The following is a 25,737-nucleotide window of genomic DNA, read 5'->3' as shown; positions in this document are numbered from 1 at the left end:
CCTTTTGAGTTTTGGCCTTAGAGGACCAGTTCTGCGTTTTATTGAGACTTCTAGACATTAGGGGATGGATGGAATAAGGGAATGGAAGGAAGGGAAAGAATCATCTTCAGTCAAGGACCTGTAATTGTAGTTCAGAATAAAGCCAGGCCACCAAAAATTGTGAGACTTATTCATTAATACTCACACCAGCAGGTATTAAAGGGAATGGTACCATGTGCCACGGAGAGCTGGCAACATGGAGAACTTGGTAGGATACAGTATTTTACTAAAACTGTTAGTGGTGGCAATTTATGAGAAAACGTGACAGAACTACTCTTGGAGCAAGTGTATAGGGACTCTGTGGGTGTGTTAGGTATGCCACGAAATTGTAGACAAAAGTTTCAATAATGTTTGAAATGCTTGAATTGCTGGATACTTCATTTATCAACAGTGTTTTACTACAGCAATGTGGGCCCCATCAATGCACTGTAGGAACACAGCTGAGAAAATGTCAGACAATCAATGTCTAGAGAGACTAGGACTTTCCCTGTACAAGAGAGATGCAGGGCTACCACAGAGTTCAGCAGAAGGTCACAAAGATGAGCAGGGACTGGACCATCTTCCCTGTGAGGAAAGGCTGAAAAGAGCTGGGACTGTACAGCCTGAAGAAGAAGGAAAGGAATATCACATCAATATTTACAAATATCTAAAGGCAGTGTGTAAAGAAGACAAAGCCCAAAATCTAATAAAAGTTATCTTATCTCCCTGTACAGCCTAACCTACCTGCTTAAACTTTCATGACTACAACATTACATCTAGTCGTACACAAACACCAACTCTGCTATACCTCTGTTAAACAACCGTAACATTTCTGCATAGTTACCATCATAATCTTCTACATGCAGGGTAACTAATCAGTAGGATCTTGGATTTCTTTGGATCAAAGGTGCACTATAAATGTATTATCATTACTGGACAAGTGTTGTTTCTCTCTTGGTCCGCAGCATTTTGTTGAAATTAAGTGCGGGAAGGAAGAACAAGGTAACACAACTGTCACTTACTTATACGTGCCTTGTCTCCATCCCTGAATAATTCACAAAATAATAATACATTTTTTTTAAATCTGCATTTTGTTTCAAGACATTCACTGCAACAAGATGACATACAGAATACACAGAGCAGGACAACTAAGGAGCAGTTGAAGAAAGCAACTCCGTGGTCAAACTGAATCACAAAATGTCCCCTGAAGCCAAGAGTTAAGCTCTATCTGCCTCAGCATTTCCACGTGTATTCTGCTAGGTATTTATCTTCTCACAGGTGGCCCAACGCTGTCAGCCAACAAATTCAGTTCTGCTGCCCGGAGGAGGAGTAGCTGGGTCCCGCACTCTCATGGCACTGGAATGGGGAGATAGAAGGGGAAAGAAGGCAGAGAAAGCATAGGAGCCCTGGAGAAAAACTGGTTTTCTGCTTTTGCCACTACTGAAGAACTGTGGAGAAAATAAAGGAATGCAGAAGATGGTGCTGCTACAGACCCCAGCAGGCAGAGCAGTAGCCCTCGAAGGACTGCTCCTCTCGCCAGCTGCTTACCAAGCCTACAGGCAGTCCTGTTCCCAAGTCCCAAGCTGTGTAGCACCCTTTTTTCCTTCCCTTGGAGGAACTTTGATGCAATCAAATTTCACGATTTGCACCACAACGTTTGTTGAGTCCTGGGCTAATTTTGCAACCACCAGATCACGCTTCTTTCCCCGAGCCTTTCACAGGACAACTGCCTGACGCCGAGGCACGTCAAGGGGGGAAGCGGAGCTTTCGCAGCGCTCCCTGCGCGCCGCTCCTCTCTACAGGCTCTGCTCTACAGGCACTCCTGCCCCACCCACCCTCGCCGGGCAAGCGGCCCTGGCTGAGGCCATCGCTGCCAGGTAAACCCGCACTGACGAGGCAGCCCGGCGGCAGAACCCCGCAGACGCCCGCCACCGCACCGGCCTGCGGTATGTCACTTCCCCTCCGCCTGCCGCGCCACGCATGCGCAACTGCAGCGGTCGCCGACGTTGCGGAAGTGGCGCATGGGGTGGGCGGTCAGGTGACCCGGGTGCCGAGCGGCGAGCTGAGTCTCGGGCCGGCGCCGGCCCCTCTAGCCCGGGCCGCGGCCTGCCCGGCTCGGACGGAGGCCGGGGGGAGGCAGCACCCCCCGGAGCCTTCCGCGTTTCCGTCCCGGCCGGGCCTTGTCGCCAGCCGCGAGGGACAGCCCTCGGCCCGGCGCCCTGTCCCGCCCCGCCGGCTCCGGGCTTGCCCTCTTGCCGGGAGAGGCGGTGAGGCACGGGGACTTGGGAACGGGTGTGGGCGGGGGAAGGGATCCGGGCTCCCGCGGGGGGAGCCGGCCGGTGGTACCTGGTGCTCGAACGTAGGGCCCAGCCCGTTGGCGCGCGTTCGGAGCTGATGGAAGAACACCGTGAGCTGGGACCGAGACCCGCGGGCTGCCGTGCTAGGAGAGGTTGCTGATGAAGCCCACTCGTCTTATTAATGTCTTCCTACAAGTTAACAAGACTTGTTTCTCCCCAGCGTTGATAAAAATACCTGTTTTCTTCAGACAGCCCCACCCTGTAGGCTCCAAACAATACCGGCTCCAGGCTTGCCTTGGTAAGTCAGTTCAGCACTAATTTACTAACAACTAAGATGATTTAAAGCTGAATTGCCAAACTAAAGCCTACAGCCAGCTGCTTTCATCAGTGCTTGCACTGGCAAGTCTTATCCTGTTTCAAACACTTGTATTTTTTTGGTTTGGATATGTTAAGTTGCATATATTTTTGTTATGTTATAGTCTTACGGAGCATGACCATTTACACACATGACTGAGTTCGTTCTCTGGCAAGGAGAGTAATTTTTACAGGTTGTTTTATTTGTCTTGACATCAGCGTCTTCCGGGAGTATTCCATGTAGTTGTCTTTAAGAAGCTTTGGCCACTTTGTGCTTTTGATTGTGGAATTTGGTGTGGAGAAGCCTTTGGGGGGAGGACTCATGGAGGGATAGACTACTAGGTGTTTTGAAACAAGAATTTCTAAGAAGGCAGCACACTTACTGTTTTGCTTCCTTTTTTTGGGGCACAGTCTTCATGAGGAACGTTGTGTGTGTGAATGTTCTTATGAGGATGTGGTTCTTCTTTATTGCCTTTTGAGCAGAGGATGCCAACAGACAACAGCCACTTGCCAGACAGTATGCAAGAACAAGACCCTGTTACAACTGCAAGTAACGATTGCCTGCATAATGCTGACGAATCGGGAACTGAGCAAGAAAACAGCATTTGTAACGGTGACCTGGGTAATAGTATTATCGTTCCAAACTCTGCCAACCAGTCATCCACTTCCATGGCTGTTCCTCTGGAGGTGCCCAGAAGAGGACAACCCCTTTTACAGATCAACAGGCAGCAGATTCAGTCCGTCTCATATAGTGCACAGGCTGCTGAGCTCAAAGGTTTAGGAGTTGATGTCTATGACCAGGATGTATTGGAGCAAGGAGTTCTTCAGCAAGTAGATAATGCAATTAATGAAGCTAATAAAGCAAGAAAAATAGCTGATGCAGAGAAAGAATATCAGTCAGTGCTGGATGACTTAAGGTAAGTTTTTTGTCCTTTCTTACTGTTCTTTTCTGTTACTGACTATCTGATGAGACTCTGTCTCATGTTTTTAAAAGCTGGAAGATGAACAGATGCTTTGAAAGCACTAAATCACATGTGTTCTTGTGAGCCACCTTTTAAAAAAGGAGAAAATATTTTTCATGTCAGAGCAGTGCTTTATTGATTGCTCTTATTTGGCGAATTCAGTCATGCGTCAAGGCAGTAGAGGACAGTGCATCTCCTTTTTCTGCTTGGTCTCCTACCTTGCCAAGATGTATATCTGTTTTCTGGGCAGCGGAGAACTGCATTATACTCTGTTCTTCAAAGTTACAGTCAGAAGAAGTGCCACTTCAATTCTGAATGCTTCATGGGGTTGTGTGCTTCTGGTTATGTGCTTTCTGTAACTTGGATGACTCCATATCATGAGTGTACTACTACCAAAGCAACCTTATCACGAGTGCTTGTATGAAGTACTTAATGACACCTGAAAAGAATCAAGTGCTTAACTTTGAGGGATAGGAGCCACAGATCTTTTGAGTTTTGATCTTAGATTTGTCTTTCTGTTTCTCGTCTCATTGTAGAGTTACTGTGTAAACTACTGCAGGTAAATAATGTGCATCTTTCACTGTATTGCATTAATGTTGGTTTTTAGTGCTTGAGTGCTGCAGGCCTCCAGTAGCTAGGTGAACTCTCACATAGCTCTCGTTATGCATATGCTTAATTTTATGCACTTCGTTAATTTTCCAGTTGGGTGTGGAGATGTGAAATTAAGCAAGTTTGCAAAACTGGAACCTAATTTCAGGTGTTATGTATCAGGAGGAGGTAATGAGTAAGATGGTTGCGGAGAGAAAGAATGGAGCAGCATAACCATTGCAATTAGATTATGCGGTTATTATGTTTATTATTATATAATGGCATCAAACAAGTAAAAAAGTTTTAGAAAATGAAAACATGGGATTTCCCATTTATCACTTACCTTGAGTGATAAAAGCAACCACTGTCACTTGCTTATCATTAGACTTGTAACTTTTGAGTGCTAAATATTGCAGTGGTTTCTTCAGTTTTGCTTGCCAATATTTTATGGTGTTTAGTATTTCCAGTGTTGTTTAAACATAAGATGCTTATTTAGAAACTTACCTTTAGACCTTTGTAAATCTTACCTTAAATATTCTGGAATTTCTACATTGTCTGAATCGAGAATGTGTTAATTTTCTTTCTAGAGTTGACTAGTACATTGCAATCTTCTTTTTCTTTCAGGTCATGTACAACATCTCTGAAACAAATAAATGACATTATTGAGCAACTTTCACCTCAAGCTGCCAACAACAAAGATATAAACAGAAAACTAGATTCTGTAAAACGGCAAAAATATAACAAGGTGATTGGATTACATTAGTTTCCTGCTGACAATACTTAGCTTGTACTTTGGCTTAAGTTTTGGATTATGTGATACAATTCTTGCTTGATTATATAGCTCAGAGTCAGTCTGCAACTGCTGCTTATTCCCTTTTAAACGGTGTGATTTTCTACCAAAGCATGCAAATAACTGATTTAAAGATGTGAAAGTGGGAGGTGATTTTTTTTTTTTAAATTCTAAGTTTCAGAATAAGCCGTAAAACTGAAATTCAAGGATCTGCTCAGAAGACTGATTTGCATTAATGTAATTAAGTTCCTCTTAGTAGTATTCGCAGAATTAGCAAAGCAGTGTTAGGGCATGGTTCAATAGCTGACCTAAATCTAAGCTCTTGTGGTCTCCATTCTCTACCTTTTTTTACTTAATCCTCTTTCTTTGTCTGTATCTTTCTTGTACCAGTACCCATTGTTACTTTCTGTGAGCCATTTTAACTCATTGATTTGCCAGAAACTGCTCCAGCTGTTTTCTGCCAGAGTAGGAAGTTAAAGGAGCTTGTAGAGCAATCTAGCAGGTATCAAGGTAATGTAAGCAATAGACTTATGCAGCTGTGAATAGGAAGGAGGAGGTTTGAGAGAAGGGAGACTCCTCCTGGTCAGGAATGTAGCACTTTGATCAGCTCACCGTCTGATGGAAACGCATCCTAACATTTTCTGTAATGATCACCCTGACTGAAAAACTTACTGGTTTTTGCCCTCAGACACTTCTTCCCAGTCTCAGGCCATTTGCCACTGACTCATTCAGTTGTTTATTTTTTAACCTTCATCATTTCAGCCACCTGGGTAACACTGTGCTTACAGTTTGGCCAGTGGAGAGTAGGGGTGGGACACTGCTTAACAGTGGCGCAGGACTAGGAGGAAGTAGCTGGAAGTAGTAGGAAGAAATGCATTAAACCAGACTTACTGCTAAAGAGTGATGATGAAATTGGACACTGTATGTTGCTTGTTTTCATATTACTTGAAGTAATTTACACAGCATTAGTTGCAGGGGAATTTTAAACCTGGTTAGGAGTTTGTTGTTGGCCATCTCTAACAGTCCTTGAAGTGTAAGAATAAATCCCTGTATGAAAACTATGATCCATAGAAGTGGTCCTAATAATCTCAAGAGTCTGGTTTGAACATTGTTTGGAGGCAGGCAGTGCATTTAAAGTTGGTCTTGAGCTACCTTTTGCATGGAGAAGTGCCTTTTAATACTCTTCGTTTGGTAGTATTAAAAAAATAAGTGGTTAAAGACGACTGAATTCTTCTGTTATTGAGACAAATGGAAAATTAGTGGCTGGTACAAGACAGCTATTTCCTTAGAGTTGTCATACAGGGAATGTTTTGTGATATAAAAGTTCTTGGGTAGCAGGGATAGTAGTGCATACACAGGAGATAATAGATTGTACTGTACATAAATGTACTTGCCCTTTGTGATTTGAAAAATGCTACATGAAGACATGGGCAAGCTAGTGAACTGCTCTTCACCAAAAAAATTTACTTTGTTTTGCCACAAACTTGATTTTTTTTCACTGAAATATGTGCCTCTAGGTAAAGAATGGAGTTACAAATGTGGAAAGTTACATTGCCTATGTCTTTGTTGTACTGGTCGGAATTTCTTGTTTCATAAATGAAAGTTAGCAACACCAAGGAATCAGGATGTCATGAGTAAATATTGAGGATATTACAATCAGATAAAAGGTGTAACAGAAGAGCTAGCTATTAATTATTTTCATAGCAGTAATAAACTATACTTGTTATAGTATCTGTGATGTTGATTTTTTCACTTATTTTTTTGAAGTCATTTCACTTTGTAGTTTTTGCTGTTAAACTAGCTGTGACCACTCCTGAGTTAACTGTACAAACATGTACTAGAATGATGGACTGATTTACAATTTCAGTTTCTTTCTAACAAAACATTCCAAAATTCCTGGAGTGATAAATAAATCGTATTAAATCTTCTAGTTGTTTTTAGTGGCTTATTAACCAAGTCTTACAAATCTTGAACAAATCTTTTGGTGTTCTCGGTGTGTCTCACTAATCCGCTTGATGGGCTTCTCTCACTAGAATCAACACGTTAATAAAATTACCTCAAAAGATACACGTAAAAAGTGCATAGTGTGTACATGATATTTGTGTGTATTAACAATCTGATCTTACTGTATGCATATCATAAGATGATTTTACGCACAATATTATATGTATTCTGTGGTTTGGAGCCCTGCAGACAGTGTGACACTTTTTTGCAGTTTTTTATTTCAGAAGTGGTACTGTGAACATGTGAATATGAGATTCTGGTCGAAAATACTGCAAATGTAGTAATTTAAGTCTTATTTAAAAGGATAGCAAGTTTATGAACCCAGATTAAAAATGAAATTATGTATCTACTTGTCATTCAAGGAGCAACAGCTAAAGAAGATCAAAGCAAAACAAAAGCGTCTCCAAGCAATTCTTGGTGGAACAGAGATTCTTGATAAAGTAAATGAGATTGAATTTGAGGAAGATGGAGGTATGGGAGAAGGATAAAAGTTCTGTTCTATTTTGATGTAATGCCTTTTTTTGTTTGAAGCTGGTTTGTGAGATCTTTGCCAACAAGGAAATAAATTTCAGTAGTTTGCTTTCAAAGAGAGCGCTAAGAACACTTATTCTCTGCACCTGCAGAACTGCAGATTTTGGCATATTCATGTGGGAAGTTTTAAAAAATGGATGTTAATCCATGTTCAGCTCAGTAGGGATGGCTGAGGCACATTAGAGTATTGGGTTTAATAAATTGGAAATCCTAACATTTTTTCACAGCTAATTTGATAAAGATGACTAACATCATGATTGAATTACATTTTATATGCTGGATGCTATCAATCAGCATTAACAAAATTGTTTTTTCTGACTGTTGGGAAGTGTCACTAGAAATGGAAGGCGAAAGTGCTTCTATTTTTCAGGCTGCACTGTGGTTTAAAAAAAAAAAAAAAGAAGGCTTCTTCCAACGCAGGATGTTTGTTCTCTCAGTGTTTTAGTAGGTGTTCCTTCTTACTGCTGACTGCACAAAGCTTGAATTTTGTGACTCCAGCTTGGCTGTGTCTTGGCCACAATTGCTAATCTGCAGCATTTTGCAGGGAGCCCATTGACATCTGCACATCATTTTTGGGTTATATTGTTGCTTGCAGAGCTGCAAACTCTTGGTGCTATTTGTCCATTGCAGATGTGACTGGAGTGGGTTCCACATCTCACAGAGCTCATGCTTCTCTCCTGGTTCAACAGAACTTACATGAGTCAAAACCATAGTAAACTTTTCTTTGTAGAAAAGCATCTTTAATCCTTTTTCTTTGAATGAGTTCTTGCATTAAAACTCAGGCATCCAGTGTGATGAAATGTAACTAAGAAGTGAACGGAGCCCAAGACATAAGAAATGGATTGGAGCAATTCCAGTAGTTTGAGAAACTGAGGGAGTGGAGGGGGAAGAGTTTCATGCCTGATGCACCATCATTACTTGTTAAACATGTTTTGATGATAAATACAGTGCTTTAAATGGGACCGTATTCAGTAGCATGCCATGCTGGCCACTCTGGTACAGCTCTTTTGAAATTTTGGAGCCTAAGAAGATTTCAGGGTGGAATTCCCCTTCAGCTTCCTGAATTCAAGAGCTTGTCTCCCTCTTTGGTTGTGAACACCAATTATACTTTGTGTTAATAGGTATAGTAACTGTGTATGTAGTTTAACTGAAGTGCTCTTCTATGGCAATGTGCTGTGCAGCCAACTGACTTTTAAAGTCATAATATTAGTATTGTAGAGTAAAAAGATGGGGTTTGTTTTCTTTTTTTTTGAAGCATTTTGGGAAGACTGTCTTTTTATGTGTTTTGGGAGATTTGTGTCTGTCCTGGTATGGTAATAGAAATTTCAAATTCAAGCTTATGAGTAGGACTGAAAAATCAATAATAAGAATAAAAATGGACGATGTTGCTGCGTATGGGAATGCAGTGGTTTCGTGTACTGAACAAGGTAACATGGGTTGGACTGACAACATAGAGAGCACATTAGAGTTCATGTGCCATGGGGGACTGTAATTTTGTGTGTGGTGTTTCAGAAGTATTTACACTTTGATAGTATGTATAATGTTTCCTGTACGAAGTTTGGGAAGTAGTTTGAAGTAAAAGTTACAGCCTGAGTTTTTTGGCCTTCTGTTTTGTTGGGTTTTGCCTTTTTGAACTTCAAGTTACATGTGATGATAATTTGGACTTTGAAGTTGTATACAAAAACTGAACTGAATGTGTATAAAGTGCGGGGAGAGGGATGGACCAAAACAAAACACTGTTGTTCCTGTGTTTGTGTTATTCAGAAGGTACTAAAGGCATGCTGGATGTTCTGATTTTTGTTGTAGAACCTGGTCCATCATGTCTTGGCAGTATGCTTATGCCTGTTCAGGAAACAGAGTGGGAAGAGCTTGTTCGTACTGGCCAGGTGACTCCATTTGGAACTAAAGTACCTCAGAAGCCAGAGAGGAAGACACGACGATTAATGCTAAATGAAGCATCTGATTTTGAGAAGTACTTAGCAGACCAAGCTAAGCTGTCATCTGAAAGAAGGAAGTTATCCCTTCACAAAGGAGCAAAGAAGAAAACACAAGCTAAAAATGTTCAGTGCTTAGCTCCCACATCTACTACAAAGGAAGAAGGGGGTAAAGCCCAGTCAAAAACAGATAAGCGCTTAAAAAAACACATGAGAAAACTTCAGAAGCATGCCCTTCAGATTCAATCGAAGGCAGAGATTCCAAAAGAAAAGGAATGTCTTGAGGCCAAGAAGTTGAGGCGTGAACAAGACCAGGATAGTGGAGAGTCTGAATATGTACCTGATGAGGAACTCTTTGATCCAGAAGAGGAGGAAAAGCGAGCATCTTCTCATGCCGAGAACGATTCTGATTATGAACTTAGGAATTTGTCAAGAAAAAGAAAATACTCAGTGAAGAGAGATTTTAAAGACGCTGAAGATGATACTGACTTCTTTCCAAGCTCTGAGGAAGAAGAGCATACACTGGGGAAGCACAAAGTAAAGAGATGGAGAGATGATGGTGATGAAGACTATTATAAACAGAGAATAAGGTTAGTCCTAGACATTTTCATTAGTAATATTAACAAATGATGTTGAACATGCGAAGTACAGTGTCTGTAATGTACTGCTAGGAACTGAAGTAAGGAAAACGAGACAGTCAGAATTATCATAGCCTTCCAAAATGAATCAAGACTTACCTCTTAATTGCAAGGACTTTGCTATTAGATTTTTCTGATCGTTATGGATCCTTCAGTAATAAGCTATTTGTGTTATCAGTGTATGTTTGTTGTTCGCAGAACTGTGAATGTTCCCAAAATTGAGTATATATAAAACAACTTCTTACTTGGCAGCTTTATACTTCAGTACTACTTTTGTTTGTAGAACATATACCTACCTTTCAAAGAAAGAAAAAAAAAAATCTTCTGTTTAATAGGCAAAATTACAGTGCAGACAGGTGATGCCCTCCCTCTTCAAAGAGAAAAATCTTTGGTTTGTGGTGGAGTGAGATGCTAAGTTCTCAGCTTTAAATAATTAACTGATAGTCAAGAAGAAATCATTTGAATAAATGATTGTTACATACTGTTTCTGTAGAATCTGTTAGTTTATTTAGGCAATTACTTATAGTTTACATGGCTAACAGGTCTATTTGAAAACCATTAAAAGGATCTTTTGAATTTAAACTTGTAAAACATTTATACTGGAAAGGACAATATGTTATTTAATTACTAGCACATATCTTCTAATATTGAGATATAAGTAATGAAGACTGAACATTTAGACTGCATTTAGTCAAGTCTAAAAAGAGCTGCTCTATTTGACAGTGATTTTCCTCCCTTTATTCTTCATGAGAGTGAGGGTAGAAACATCCTTATCGAAAGAGGTAGTGACAGTGGTGGTAGTAGCAGTGTTTTCTGTTGCTGAGCTGACCTAAGGTTGTAAACTGAGTAAGGTTTCTAAGGAGAATCAGCATCTTCTATTAAATAAACTAGTATGTTAGGGGAAATACAACTAAGAACATGAGTTATTTTTTAAAATGGCAGCTGAAACACCTTGTGCTAATCTGTGATTTATGAAATTTGTATAACCTGTGTGTTGATGATCTCTCTAGCTACAGTGTGCTGTTGAGATATTTTCTTTACTGATAGCATAGCTGTTGAGCTCCTATCAATAAGATTGAGCAGTGTTTCCATTTTCACAACTTCCTGGAAAACATTTTGAAAGGGCAACAAAGTGACGCATAATTTATTAAGCCGTTACAATGCTAACTAGACATGCCAGTGAAGTTGACACATTTCTGCACGTACTGGGAGTCAAAAGATCAAGATCACTAAAATGGTTGTTTTGTTTGTTTTAATTGTTCTCTAACCACTGGCGTGTTGTCTCTCTTCTAGTGTAAGTGTTGAGCTTCATACAATGAACTTCAGCTTGTTGATAGCGTGCTTACTTTTAATTAATTACCTTTTGTGAATGTCCTTCAAGTAGTTTTACAGTCCTCTAGAAAAATCATGGTTTCCAACTTGAAAACAGCTGCTCTAGAGTGAAAGGAAGAGTAGATATTAGGGCTGTTAGTGAAGGGTGATTAAAGTGGTGATAAGGCCTAGCATAGGAACTTGGTTAATGCTTAGGAGACTTGAATTTTATACTTTAAAGAAATATAAGATCTCAAGGATTTAGCTGAAGCTGTATTAGAGAAGGGGTCAAGGAGTAGAGGTATAAACACCACCTCTTCCTGTGGTGAGAGCCTGAGCTGTGGTGGAAGAAGAGGTATCTTCTGATAGCAGAGATACTTGCAGTTATAGAATTACCGGTAATAAAACCTCAAGTAGGAAGAGCCCAACTTCACTTTCGTATCACAGGTTACAAAGGCAGATCAGGAGCTCATATGAGGGAATAGGTTTGCAATCCCAGGATGCTGCCTTTCAAAGTTACAGCATAGTTTATTGCTCTTGAATAGAAGATTTCAGCAAGAGACTAATCTGAACAGTGTCCAAAGGGTCAAACAGAAATGTTTTTTACTGGATGCATTTACAAAAATTAATTGTACTTAAATGGTAAAATATTTACTATTTTATTGAATATAACTGTACTCTTCACATTTAAATTAGACAAATATTAAATCATTTTTAATTCAGCTTTTTCATCAAGAGTAATTTATTTTGATTGAAAGTTTTAATATGACTCACAATTTAAATTCATTCAAACACGTTTTTTAATAACGTTAAGATTGTGACAATTTATCCTTAGCAAAGTCATATCATAGACTACATTTCTTTTGGTTACTAAAGTTACAATAAAAGCCTAAATGAATTTTAGAAATATCAATAACTGTAATTGCTGCCAAAACACTACATCTCTTAAAAATTTCATAGCTACAGTTATTGTGGCTGTTAAGCTGCAGCTGTCCACATTGACGTTTTTATGCTGACACCCCTAGGTAATCTTCATTATGGGAAATGCCATGAGAAAATAAAATGTGGAGAATTAGGAAACATATTAAGAATGCTATAGAAATGCTGTCATTTGCTTACATTTATGTCTTGTTTCATGTCAGTTTTACTTTTGAATGCAAACGAATGGGTGAGATTATGGTGTATTTTACCCCTGAGAGAGGCAGGGGAAAATCCTTTAGGGTTACTTTAGTCTTCTGAACATCTAGTGTTGTGCTTGGTACCAAGTACAGTCCTACACTCTTAAAGGTTGAAAATGAGTTTTCCTTACATTAAAACTTTTCAGAGATGGGACTTGAAGAGATTGGTCTGTGTCAAGGGGAAAATATGATGATGTTGTTAAAGCATGATAATTAGCTAACTGCAGGACTGCAAAGCATTGCTAGAACAAGAGACTTTTCAGAACAGGAGCTGATGTTTTCTGCAGTAAACAGGGCAGGCAGGAGAGCACCTGGCTCTTTGCTTTACTTCTAAAGGCTACTTGCAGTGGTCGTCGTAATCACTCAAAGCAAGATGTGATCAGTGGAATGTGAAAAAGTAAAAGTTAGCTATACACAATTCAGCTCACACTCAGTAATTTCACTTATTTTCTCTTGCGCGGGTCTTGCCTGTCTTTAGTTACTGTTACTGGAGCCATGTTGCTATGCAGACACGCAGGGGAAAAAAATTCTGTTCTGAGGTTAACATCTAAGGTGATTCATAGCTTGCAAGAATAATGAACAATAGCAAGGAACATCAGAATTATGGAGAGTAAGGTAAATAAGTAGGATACTGTCAGGCAGCTAAAAGGTAAATTTAAGATGCAGTGAAAAGTAGCATGTCATCATTCCCAACTGTCCTTCATACTGGCTATTACTAGCTGAATCTGGAGGATCAGGTAATCAGCTCTAGGAAGGACCTGAAGGTCTCGGAGACTGTGTGCCCATCAACAGGCATGCTGTCGATGTATATTGTGTTGTACGGAACAGTGACCATCTTGGTCCAGAAGTGTTCAGAATTGGCGCTGGTAGAATGTTAACCTGTTGCCTCCTGCCTGGTGGAGTGGTCAGGTCATGGCAGAGCCAGTTTCTTTGAAGACTATGGAGTGACTGAAAATGCACTTCTTTCAGCTTCTTTTACCTAGGATCACAAAAATACGAGTAACATTGTACGCAGACTGAATGCATAGGAAATAAACCTTTTCTGTGTTCTCAACAAGAAAACTGCTGCATGGTTTTCTTGTATTATTCTCAAGACTTCACAGATGTGGAAACTGCAAATTATCAGGATAAATTTTTTGCATATTAATCAAAGTTTTTATTTTCATGTATTGAAATGCAAAGCATAAGTATAACCAAGTAATTTTTGCTGATTATAATATATGTAGTTAATGTGTTACATTAATGACATCACTAATACAGTATCTGCATAAGCTAATAGGTTGAAGTCAAAACGAAACAAAAAATTTGCGGTCTTATGGTCACTGTTCCCATAGCAGTTGTCAGTATGTATCTGCCTGCTGCTTCAAGGAAGGACTTACATGTCATGTTATAGGAGATAAGTGCCATATCTGTGTTTTCTTGTATCTGTGTGTTCTGTGTGGTTTGTGGAGTACGGTTGTTTGAATAGCTCTTCACTCAATTGCTGTCAAGTGCTCAGAGGCAAGGCTAGGAAAGCTGCTTCTTTCCATGTCTCCCAAGTGACATCCAAGTGGCTGAGTAGCTGGAAGTTGTGGCTATCAGTGTGCAAAGCAGTTGATACAAAGAATCAAACAAAAACATAAAATTCACTTAAAAGTAAGTTGTTTTTCTCAAATCATATCAGTTTTCATGTGCTAGCTCTCTTTGAAGTATCTGAGTAACTGAATCTCTTGATGTTTCAGAGTTATAAATTAAAAAAGGATTAAATATTACCTTTCCTGAAAGATACTTTCTTAGAGCATCCTAACTGCTCTTTAAAATGACAAAGCCAAGACACAAATGAAGATACATTTTGGCTCACTCGCTGAGTACACCTTTCATTCTAAGCTCAAGTGTGTAATTGTCTACATCACTCTTAATTTACTTATGGAGACTTGTGGTACTAACTGCATGTACTTCATCTGTTAGGATGTACCAATTAAATCCACCCATATAGACCATAAAAAGTTAGATCAGAAAAGTAATGTGGAATGCTTCAATTTAGCAAATTAAAATAATCTGTAAGGGATTCTAGCTGTCTAAAATAGAAAACATATTGTGCTTCACAAACGCAAACTGTATTAAACACTCAGCTTGCTTCCTGACTATTTAAAAGAAAATTCAGATTGTGCTCATTATTGTTTTGGATGCAGAATTTCTTTCTAGGGTATTGCAATAAGTGGGAAATGAGCTTAGTATCTGAATATATTCTTAAGGAAGATTTAATTGTATGATATATGGCTTTCATACTACACTTTCGGGATAAAATTGTGTTTATCTCAGTGAGCAAGGACAACATAAAATAGATTTCTCAAAAGTCATGCTTATGTTTTCAGGAGACCTTGATGATATAGTAAAACCTGTATTTTCTGATTGTTTAGGCACACTAATGATGTTTGACTGAGGTGTGTAAGGAATATATTGACCAAACGGTCAATACAATACTGTGTAGTTAAGTCAGATATGAGATACTGCTGTTTTTCCCTCTTCTGGAGAAAGGTCCATGACCAGACTGACCAACTGACTGGTCTGGTCTAGCAAATAGTGTTTGTTCTCCCATTGCTTCAGCCATTTAGATATTTACACTTTTTTAAAAAAAATTATGAAGTTTTAGTATAGAATATCATAATAAGATGTCTTACATTAAGTTCAAAGCCTTTCAGAAACTGAATAGCTTCTGCAAACTTTGAAAGTTGTTAGTGGTAACAACAGATTGCTGCTTTTTCTTTGAACTGGTAATTGAGGGCAAAAAAACTTCCAGAACTTTGGAAGAGATGCGGTACCAGAGCCTTCAATACTACAGCTTGTGTAATTATACACTTCAGTAAAGTAACAGATACAATGTGTATAAAATACCTAATTTTCATAAAGAAAAGTTTATGGGATTTATTAGTTCAAATTCTAGACATACATATTTTCTATGTATGTAATAATTTTAAGAGAAATCCTAAAATTGATGACCCTTCGTGCAGAAAATATGGTAGTTACATTAAGGTGACTTGCCTAAATTCTAGGCTAGCTACGAGCTGATCTTAGAAATGTTTTGAAACTTGGTTGTTTCTGGATCACTTTTTCAGATGTACACTAGAGGGCAATCTGTTTCTTCCCAGGGGAGACAAGCTCCGGTGTTCGCTAGGGGCAAGTCCTGTTGGAATACAGAACTAGAAGCAAACTCATGTACGAATTATGTCCCTGCTTGAGTTTGATATGTATTCTTTATCTAGCTGTCACTTTGGAAGCTTTGTAATCTATGGTTGTTTAGAATTTAGTTTGGTAAGTAGAAGTTTTCTTTGGTTTGAGTCTTGTCATAACCCAGTCAGATAAAATAATTAAGTTCTGACATGTCTTGGTTTCAGTAATGACACAGTCTGACGCAATGACTGTCAGCATTTGTCAATTTGAATTGTTGATCTTTCTGGAACTCAGAAGAAGAGTTGGCCATCTGTGCCTGATAGCACAACATTGTAGTACTGCACAAAAATAAATGCATTTTTATGCTGTGTATCTTTTTACGTATAATAGCTGCCTGCTGGACTCTAGAGCATGAATGTTGTTTTCCTAAATCAAACATTTAACAGACTGCTAGTCTAAGATAGAGATTTCGGTTCCTGTGTTAGGATAGATACATAAAAGTAGCTGTGGGGAAAACTTTGACACTGGATATATTTTTAGTACGTTCTTTTTTCATTACTTAACTGGATACCTGTTTTCATATAATCAAATAAGAACAGTCTGATAATAAGCATTAGCAACTGATCAGTTTTTAATGAGAACTGAAGGTTATCTTTGTCCGTCTTGGGTTTGTTCCCCTCCGTATGCTGCTTTTTCTCTGCATCATGATTTTTGCTTCTGAAGACTTCCTGACTTAAGAGATCAAAATATATCCCAGTGAAACTGGCTCCCTAAACGTGTTCAGCATTCTGCTGTCTTAGTTTTTCAGTGCAGTTGGTTTTGGCAGTTATTGTAACTTGCATATATTTGGAGGTGGTGGTATTTATTTTCACTTAGTAAAACAATATCACAGTTCAAAGTTCGTGACTGGTTCCATAAAGGCAGGCTGTAAGTCTTTTCTTAAAATATTCTGGTGAAAAGCTGATCTAGAAACCTGCCACAATTAGCTTTCTTTCATGAGAAAGGGTGTATGATTGTGGTGTTTGTATTTGAAGTGTTCAACTTCTTCACTGTTCCCTCACTCCTAACCCAAGTTTTTTTAAACAAATTTGCCAGAGACGCAGAAACCTTTAAGTGGAAGTTTTAACAAGTTTCACTGAAGTAAGTGGTCAGGAAAGAAGAGAAACTCCATTAATGCTGCCACTGGAAAAAACACAGCTTGAGCTTGAGTCTTGTTACGAGATTGCAGATCCCGTGGAAGATGATTTTGAATGACCTAACAGTAAGAAGAGTCTCTTTTAGTGTTTTCACCATATTTCATACCAGAGAAGACAGAGTAGTGTCCTTAGGAAGACAGGCATCATTGGTTTCGTTGTCCCCAGAACTGCTTATATAGTTAAAATATACAAGGGGAACACTAGACCTGCGTTGCCTTTTTTTTTTTTTTGTTCGCTGATGTGTTCAGGATAGAAAACTTGAATCAAATTTGATCTTAAACTGTTCTAGCTGAGAGGATTTTTCTCTAGTGCAGAAAGCACTTCTTGTGTCAGGCTGGAAGGTATTACAGTACTGTAATGACATTGTGCCAGTCGTGTCTGCTGTTAACAGGACTGAGCTAGATAGTGGCATGGCTGAAGCCTTAGGAGCACGCTCGAGATGTTTTATGGTGTATTTGGCTTTGTTTGCCAGGAATGAAGTGCAAAATATCAGGGATGGTAGCTGTCTTACAGGCAGTTGTTTGTGAGAAATTTTACCAGTGACTTCTGTCTCCCTCCTTTTGGCTAGTTAGGTCGGGATATAGGTCAAGATAGTGAAACTGTTTAAATTGTTGCCATAGCTGCTGATATTGTCAACTTTGAGCCAGAAATTTACTAATATTTTTATGATCATGCTTCTTTTTCTTGACATGGATAAAATTGGGCTAGTAGGTTTGAAAACATAAGGCACTCAGCCCATAAGCTTTAAAGCACACTGGATTGTGCATAACAAGGCTGGAAATAAAATACAGTTTGCATGTCAATCTCTAAATGCAGTTTATCTTTGAATTCTTGACAGCAATGCAGAGCTTTATGGAAAAAATCAAGATAAATAACTTAGAGGGAAATGTGAATTTCTTCACATTTTTAAATAGTTCAGAAATCCCTTTTCCCAGAATGTGGAGTGTGTTTGGGAGAAGGGGTCTGGGGTTTTTGTTTTGTGTTTTAGAACTCTATTAATCTATTATCCTGCCCTTCTTGGTTTTGTTTGTTTGTTTTGCTGCTACAGAGGCAACCTAAGCTAATAAGAAGCTGTTTGTGTAATGGGTAAATGGCAAAATGTTACCAGTAGGGAAATGGACTATTCACCCGCCTGTGATGTTTGTCATTCAGAAAATGGAGGTGTACTGGAAAGCTGTTGCATCCTGTTAAGTCCTCCTCCATCCAGTTGCTGCAGGACTGTTCTAGAGTGCATTCTGCAAGGTTTCTGCAACGTAGAGTTAAAACACCGGACAGATCAGTTTCCCAGCATTTCACTCAGGAGGCTGTTGCTTAATGCAGTAAATTCAGTGCTACGTGGCTTAACTTTTTTTGGTCTGAGTTTTCCATTTGCTTCTTTTCATCCCGTCACTACTACTGATAGTTCTTTGGGATGTGAACAATTTTATTTTTCATGTTTTGTATTTCAGATGATTCTATGTTATCAGGTCTCCTTCTCCTTCAGCCTTTTTATCAGGTGAAATACAGCTGCTTTTGCACTGCATCAGAACAGTAACATAAGGAGGTTTTTCATAAGTGCTATAGCTTGCCAGTTTCTGTAGGGGTTTTGTCCATTTATACACCACACTCAATGGGTCTGTGGTGAATGGCACTTTCATGGGAGAATTCCAGCAAAACCCAGATTGTCAGTGAAGTGCTGTTGATTAGTTAGTACATACCCAGCTGGCAGTAGCATATACTTTACTGTTATGGGTAGATGTTTTCGGGTCGCTAAAACACAAGTCCATCATTTGCTTGGATGCTGAGGTCCTTTGGTACTTTTTTAAAAGGGGAGGAATGATGTGATGGGAAGGTAATTCTCTAACCTGCCTAGGGTCCAAATAAGATTAGACTGCAGACCACAAATTGCTCTATAATTTCAAAACGTCAAAAAACTCATTCTCTAAATATGACTGCTTAACAGATTTAGAGCATGTCACCCCAAAGATGGTGATGTTTCCACATGAATCCTCAGTATAAGATTATACACTGCTGCACATTTCTGTAGGTGAAGCAAGTTATTTAAGTATTTGGTTAAATTAATAAACCAGCTTTGGAATGCATAAGCTTTATTGATATTTTTGTGGGGGAGTTTATGGAGGTTTAGGAATTTCAGGTAGCCAGATTTTTTTTTTAACGGTGTTAACTGTTGATTCAATTGTATCAGTATTTCTGTCTATTGAAAATTGTAACTAGCTATAAAACTCTGAAGGCTAATAACTAAATAGTCAGGAGTGCATGCACCTTTTAAGAGGTCAGACATTTTGAGCATTTACTTGCATAATCCTGTCCTCCAAAGGATTACTGTTTAAATCATGACATCAGAGAATGCATTTTTGTTGGGCTTTTACCTGATTGAAAATTCAGTGTAGCTTTCATATAGTATCTTCTCTGTGCAATAATTGAATGTTGACTCCTTGTGTCACTCTAGGAGGTGGCAAAAAGAACGTTTGAAGGACAAGGAACATCAGACATCTGAGGAACTCTCTGAAGAAAGTGACACTGAATTTGAAGAGGGTTTCAAAGTACCGGGATTTCTCTTCAAGAAGCTTTTTAAGTATGTAATGTGTAGTTTATTTGAATATTATGCTGCTGTATGCTGTTAATAATGTAGTAATAACAGTAGTGGTGATTTCTGGCTGCCCTTTGCTGAAACTTTTACTTCAGTGAACGATGCCTCAACTTTTACTTCAGTTATTTCTGTAAGATTATTTCTTTAAATAAGGCTCCAGGATCAAACCTGAAAGAACCTAATTTATTACAAGCACAAAATACAATTCCATGAAAATACAGGCTGGCTGATGTGAGTATTGTGAATGTGTATTAGCTAAACTACGAATTGAGAAGTTTTCCTTGTCTGTTTTTTATAACTGCTTTCTTTTATTGATAGGTGATTTCTTTTAGTTCAAGTCTGGAGTGGTAAAATAACTTTACTTTTAAGAACAAAGTGTTGGCAAGTTGTGATAAATGAAAACAAGAAATGTAGGTGTGTCTGAGTGGAGCGAGTGAAATTTTCTCCCAGCAAAAAATAGACAACTTTGATTAAAGTCTACTGAAAGTATGTACTTATAATTGTCTTGAACATTTCGCTTAGTAAAATTTTAAAATCTGGAGAATGTTTTCTTAATTCCTTTAGTAGATGGAAAACACCCTACAACTCATTCTTTAGTTAATTAGTGCTGGATTACAGATTTGGACATGACTGTTTTCTGTTTCAGGTTTTTGAGACCAGTGACACTCTAAAGTTCATCTCACAAAGCTGTTTACAAAAGGCAGCCCAAACAAGCCAGCAGCTGACAAGTTACCTGTATCCATAATCTCTCCCTTAAATTTCATGCGTAATAGGCTTGCATTCATTTTTGTTGGCAAAATTCCACACAGCAGGAAAAACATCTTCTGTTTCAATAGCTAACTCTCTAAAATCTTAGTGTAGTAGAAAGCCCTGGCTTGTAATGGGTGTGCGTGGTATCCCTTCCAACAGCACCACTTAGTCTTAACCTCAGAGAAGTTATTAGTGTGTCCTGCAGTTCCTCAGAGGGGAAGCACTACCTATGAAATGGAATTGAATTAATGACTTGGTTGCCGGGACCATACACAGCCAATATGTGGTCTCCAGTTGTTTATACGAATGTACTGCAGAAGTAATCATCCTGAGGACGGATGTGTGGTCTGAGCAACCCAAAGGGAACTGAAATAAGGCAGACAACTAAAAATTAATCTTAGAGATATCAGCCTCACTAATGAAGGGTATCCCTGCAAACATGAGTCAGTTGGCAAAACTTCCTAAGTGGTTAGGAAGATCAATTGAGTTGAATGATTTGTCTGACTTGTAACTTAAATGCTGAAATCTCCAATGTAGGAAGACCCGTAGTCAATAGGCATTAAACTCTGAGTTCTGAGCCAGTTTAGTACAAAACATGGAAGTATATTGACCCAAGCAGGTGTATAGTAGTATGCTGTAAGTGATCTTCCTGCATAATTGAAGTCCAAAGAAGTTACCTCACACTAGAAATAGCAGACCCTTAAGTTTGTTGTTTGGTAAGCCAGTTAAAGTGGACAATCTGTTTCTTCCCTATATACTTGTCTGCTTTGAGAAACATTCAGCAAGAATACCATTGGTGCTGCAGTGGAACAAAACCAAACATAGTGAGCAAGACTGACTTACAAACATTGCCTTATACTGTCTGCACTTAGGCTGAGAGGATGCTGTCTGTGTAAATAAGAAAACCAGGTTTCTTGATGATTTGCTTTCAGTGTGTGATTTCCCTGATACGTCTGAAATACAAATTTGTCTTGGCATCAATGCAGTGAAACTCTGCTAGCTACTGTGGTGAATTTTGAGGGATGCATCACAGCATGATTTCTTGTGTGAAATACAGTCCAAACATAACTATTTCGGAAGACCAGGCAACATTTTTGTTTTACTTCTACAGTATTTTTGGAGTATAAAACAAAGCATTAAAATGGGGGCAATGAAAGCGTAAGATTAAAGAGAATTTATTACCTCTCCATATGACCGTTAAAAATTATTGGGGAGGGTTTTTTTTTTAACTTTTTCGTAGTTGCAATTACTGCATGTTTATATGATTATACAAAGAAAGCACCTGCATCTTTTCCATTTTTACATAACCTTGGACTGAAATTTTTAACTTAATTCTTGACTGTGAAACTTTCTCAGGAGAAGGGCAGAGAGGGAGAAAGATGCTTAGAAATGCAACTAGCTTTTAAGCACTGGATGTAATCCTAAGAAATAATACAAAAAAATGTCAGGAAGTTCTTGAATGGTTGTTTTCTGAAGAGACATGCTGGACATTAGTCTGGGGGAGTAGCTTATGATTGGAATTAGGGTTCTCTCCAAATCTTTAATATTTCCGTCAGAAAATGTTTTGTGTTCATAGAATGTAATAATGGTAGCATCTTAACCCAATTATAGCTAATCCTACAAGCCATTTCTTAGTTGTTTTTAGATTGCTGCATTTTTAAGGTGAATTAATTTCTAATGAAAGGATTTTTAAGGGCTTCTTGGTGTAATGCATTTGAGACACCAGCAAACAGTATCTTTTTGTAGCTACTCAAGCCATTTTTTTCTGTTTCGCATTCTCTGAATCCACACAGAACTCAACATAAATTGATTTTTAATAGTACTTTGTAGACACTAGTGTCATTAGCTGTCAGTAGTCATAAATATTTTTTTCAAATAATGAAACAGGATTTTGAAATGCACACAAGACAATGCCATAAAATGAACAATCCATATTTTACAAAAAAAGGTGTTTTGCTCTTTACTGTGCTCTGCACTCCAGGAATGCATGCCGTCAAGAAAATGATATCAGCAACCTTGTTCTTCCTCTAAGTCATAAGGCACAGAAGTGCTTGCAACGTATATTTTAATTTTTCTATTATAGTTTAAATATACTGTTTTGTCATTTCTTTTTGTTCTCTGTTCACATGGTATGTTATTCCTGCTGCTCTCACTATTTTGTATCATTATAAAAAAGCATGTCCTGAAGTGATTCTCAGTCCAGCATCTTATCTCCACATTTTTAGCTTGCCGTTGTAAGTCATGCTTTCTAGTCTACTTCTTGTAATTGGAGTGTATTTAACATTGTTGCTTATACAATTTCCAGTGAATGACTAGGAGTAGAAACTGCCTTGATACTCTCACATAGTAATGCTCTGCTGCATCCTGTTCACTGGAAAGGTTTATGTTGTTTTGCCTTCCAAAACATTTTGCCTCGTTGGCTTTTTTCTTCATTGAAAGAGACTAAATGTTATTAAAATGAATTTACACAAAAACAAAACGTGCTTTGGCAGGTGTGATCAGATTTCACAGTGGAGTATAAAGTCAGTACTGCTTAAAGTCAAGCGTTTCATTCAGTTCAAGATACATGTTCCAAATATCATTTACTAGACCCTTACATGTAGTCTTTTCTGAAAAGACAGTGCTTTGTTGGAGTAGCTTTCCAAGTTGCTTTTAACACTTAAAATGTACGTGAAATGAAATATGCTCTAATTACCATGACTATCGGTTTAATTAGAAATGTTTTAGTATTGCATAAAGAGTGAAAGTCACATGTAATGTCTGAGTGCATCAAAAATGTATGACCTAGTAAATACAGCACTCATGTAAAACACACATCCAGCATGTTACTGTAACTAGTGTAAGAACCTTGCCAAATGATTAATTCATGAGTACTTTCTGTTATGATCTGTATTATGAAACATTTGCCATCTTCTTTCCCCTTGTTTTAGGTACCAGCAGACAGGTGTGAGGTGGCTCTGGGAATTGCACTGCCAGCAGGCAGGAGGAATTCTGGGAGATGAGATGGGATTGGGCAAGACCATCCAGATAATTGCCTTCTTGGCAGGTCTGAGCTACAGCAAGATCAGGACTCGTGGTTCAAATTACAGGCAAGTGCTCCTCTGCAGACTGTCAGTCTGTGGAGCTCAATTAATATTTCATCAGATGTATTGCTGGTGGAGGAGGGTCCTGTGAATTATTAATGACATTTCAATTACAATATTCCTTTAATTCTTTTAGTGGGGGACATCAAAGGAAAAATTTTACGAGACAATGGAGCTGTAGGGCAGGAAAAATTAAACATGTAACACTTTTAATGAATTCCAGGCATTGATGCTTCATTTTGCAGATGAGCCACACTAGATATTTTGGGTCAATACAGTGTCTAAGGTTAGCTTCCACAAATGGATTGTTTACAAACTCAATTACATTAATACCAATAGTTTACACAATATGGAATTTTAAATTAGATGTAATAACTTTAGTTCCATTTGTTAAATTTTACATTAAAATATTTGTTCTGGCAAGCCACCAGGTAAATATTTTACAGGAAGCAGCAAGCTGATTTCCAATGAAAGATAGTTTTTGATTGGCAGGGAATTACCCATGCCAAAAAAATGTAGTAATAGTAAAAACAGTAACTTATACTGACGAATTTCTATCTGCTTTTTTTGTTGTTTTTGCTTTTCAAAACTATGTTAGAGTGACTGGCCTTTCTTACATGATCTCTTATGCTTTTTTGTTACTGAACAAGGCTTTAAAATTCCTTCTTCATAGGTGAAATTACCGGAAAAGATACTTGGTGGTGTCCTTGGATTTACAAATGCACGCATGAATAATACTTGATTTTCCTAGTTCTCTTGGCCTGTTTACCTGATGTAAAATACTGCATGCAATTAAGCAAATATAGTACTATACTAAACAAGAATAATTAACTTTATATAGAGGCATTTTTAAATTATGTTCATCAGGTACATGAATTATAAAATAATGCTTTAAGGAGAAAATACTACTGTCTTGTCTCCAGTTGCTTCATACTGTAGCCTTTATGTAAAGAACTCCAGGTCCTTATCAGTCAGGCTAGTTGATTCACTTTGATATGGCTGCCTGAGTTAAAGATGCTACTGTACAGATTATTTGTGTAGGTATATTCCCTGCCCACTAAGTTAATGGAAATCCTTCAGGAACATCTCTTGACATTGTTATATAGTTGCAGCTTAAGACCTAAGATACTGCAGTGAAACTACAATAAAACTTGGAAAAGGCCAAAATATAATCACACACCTAAGTTGTAGTGTTTTTTCTGTGTGTAAGAATCATAGAATCATAGAATGGTAAGGGTTAGAGGGGACCTTAAAGATCATCTGGTTCCAACCCCCCGTGCCATGAGCAAGGGCATCTTCCACTAGACCAGGATGCTTAGAGCTCCATCCAACCTGGCCTTGAACACTTCCAGGGAGGGGGCATCCACAACTTCTCTGGGCAACCTGTTCCAGTGTTTCACCACCCTCATGGTGAAGAATGTCTTCCTAATATCTAATCTAAATCTGCCCTCTTTTAGTTTAGAGTCGTTCGCTGTTGTCCTGTCACTACACACCCTTGTGAAAAGTCCCTCTCCATCCTTCTGTAGGCCCCCTTCAGGTACTGAAAGGCTGCTCTAAGGTCATGCCGGAGCCTTCTCTTTTCCAGGCTGAACAGCCACAACTCTCTCAGCCTGTCCTTGTAGGAGAGGTGCTCCAGCTCTCTGATCATCTTTGTGGCCCTCCTCTGGACCCGCTCCAATACATCCACGTCCTTCTTAAGTTGGGGGCTCCAGAGCTGGATGCAGTACTTCAGGTGGGGTCTCACGAGAGCGGAGTAAAGGGGCAGAATCACCTCCCTCGCCCTGCTGGCCATGCTTCTCTTGATGCAGCCCAGGATACGGTTGGCTTTCTGGGCTGCAAGCGCACATTGCCGACTCATGTTGAGCTTGTCATCCACCAGTACCCCCAAGTCCTCCTCCTCAGGACTGCTCTCAAGCCACTCTCCACCCAGCCTGTGCTTGTGTTTGGGATTGCCCCGACCCACGTGCAGTACCTGCACTTGACCTTGTTGAACTTCATGCGGTTCACGCAGGCCCACCTCTCCAGCCTGTCAGGGTCCCTCTGAATGGCATCCCTTCCCTCCAGCATGTCAGCCACATCACACAGCTTGGTGTTGTCGGCAAACTTGCTGAGGGTGCACTCAGTCCCACTGTCCATGTCGCCAACAAAGATATTGAACAGCACCGGCCCCAGTACGTCGTTAAGTCCATCATGATAGTAATTGCATGGGAGGAAACAAGGTTTAGTTTTTGGTAAAATGTACTCTGATTTTGCTTGTGTGCTGTAAGGCAGAGAGTCTAAACAACTTGATCTTTGCATAGTCAAGTATTTTCCCTGAACTAGGGAAGGCAATAACCCTGACCAGCTAGCTTCTGTCTGAAAGC

The 25,737-nt window shown here is 38.9% G+C and overlaps 1 protein-coding gene across 1 annotated transcript in view; it reads left to right on the top strand.

The window, feature by feature from the left end:
• Positions 1-3,085: 3,085 nt before the first annotated feature.
• ERCC6 (ERCC excision repair 6, chromatin remodeling factor) overlaps positions 3,086-25,737 on the top strand; it is a 48,045-nt gene continuing 25,393 nt past the window's right edge. Inside the window, 7 exon segments of the mRNA XM_075423386.1 lie at positions 3,086-3,142; positions 3,144-3,586; positions 4,844-4,964; positions 7,376-7,484; positions 9,351-10,068; positions 19,401-19,526; positions 23,222-23,380. Coding sequence (XP_075279501.1) covers positions 3,086-3,142; positions 3,144-3,586; positions 4,844-4,964; positions 7,376-7,484; positions 9,351-10,068; positions 19,401-19,526; positions 23,222-23,380 — 1,733 coding nt within the window.

This window comes from Opisthocomus hoazin, chromosome 6, assembly GCF_030867145.1.
Source record: "Opisthocomus hoazin isolate bOpiHoa1 chromosome 6, bOpiHoa1.hap1, whole genome shotgun sequence".
NCBI classification, from domain to species: Eukaryota; Metazoa; Chordata; class Aves; order Opisthocomiformes; family Opisthocomidae; genus Opisthocomus; species Opisthocomus hoazin.
This window is presented reverse-complemented; position numbering and strand designations above follow the sequence as displayed.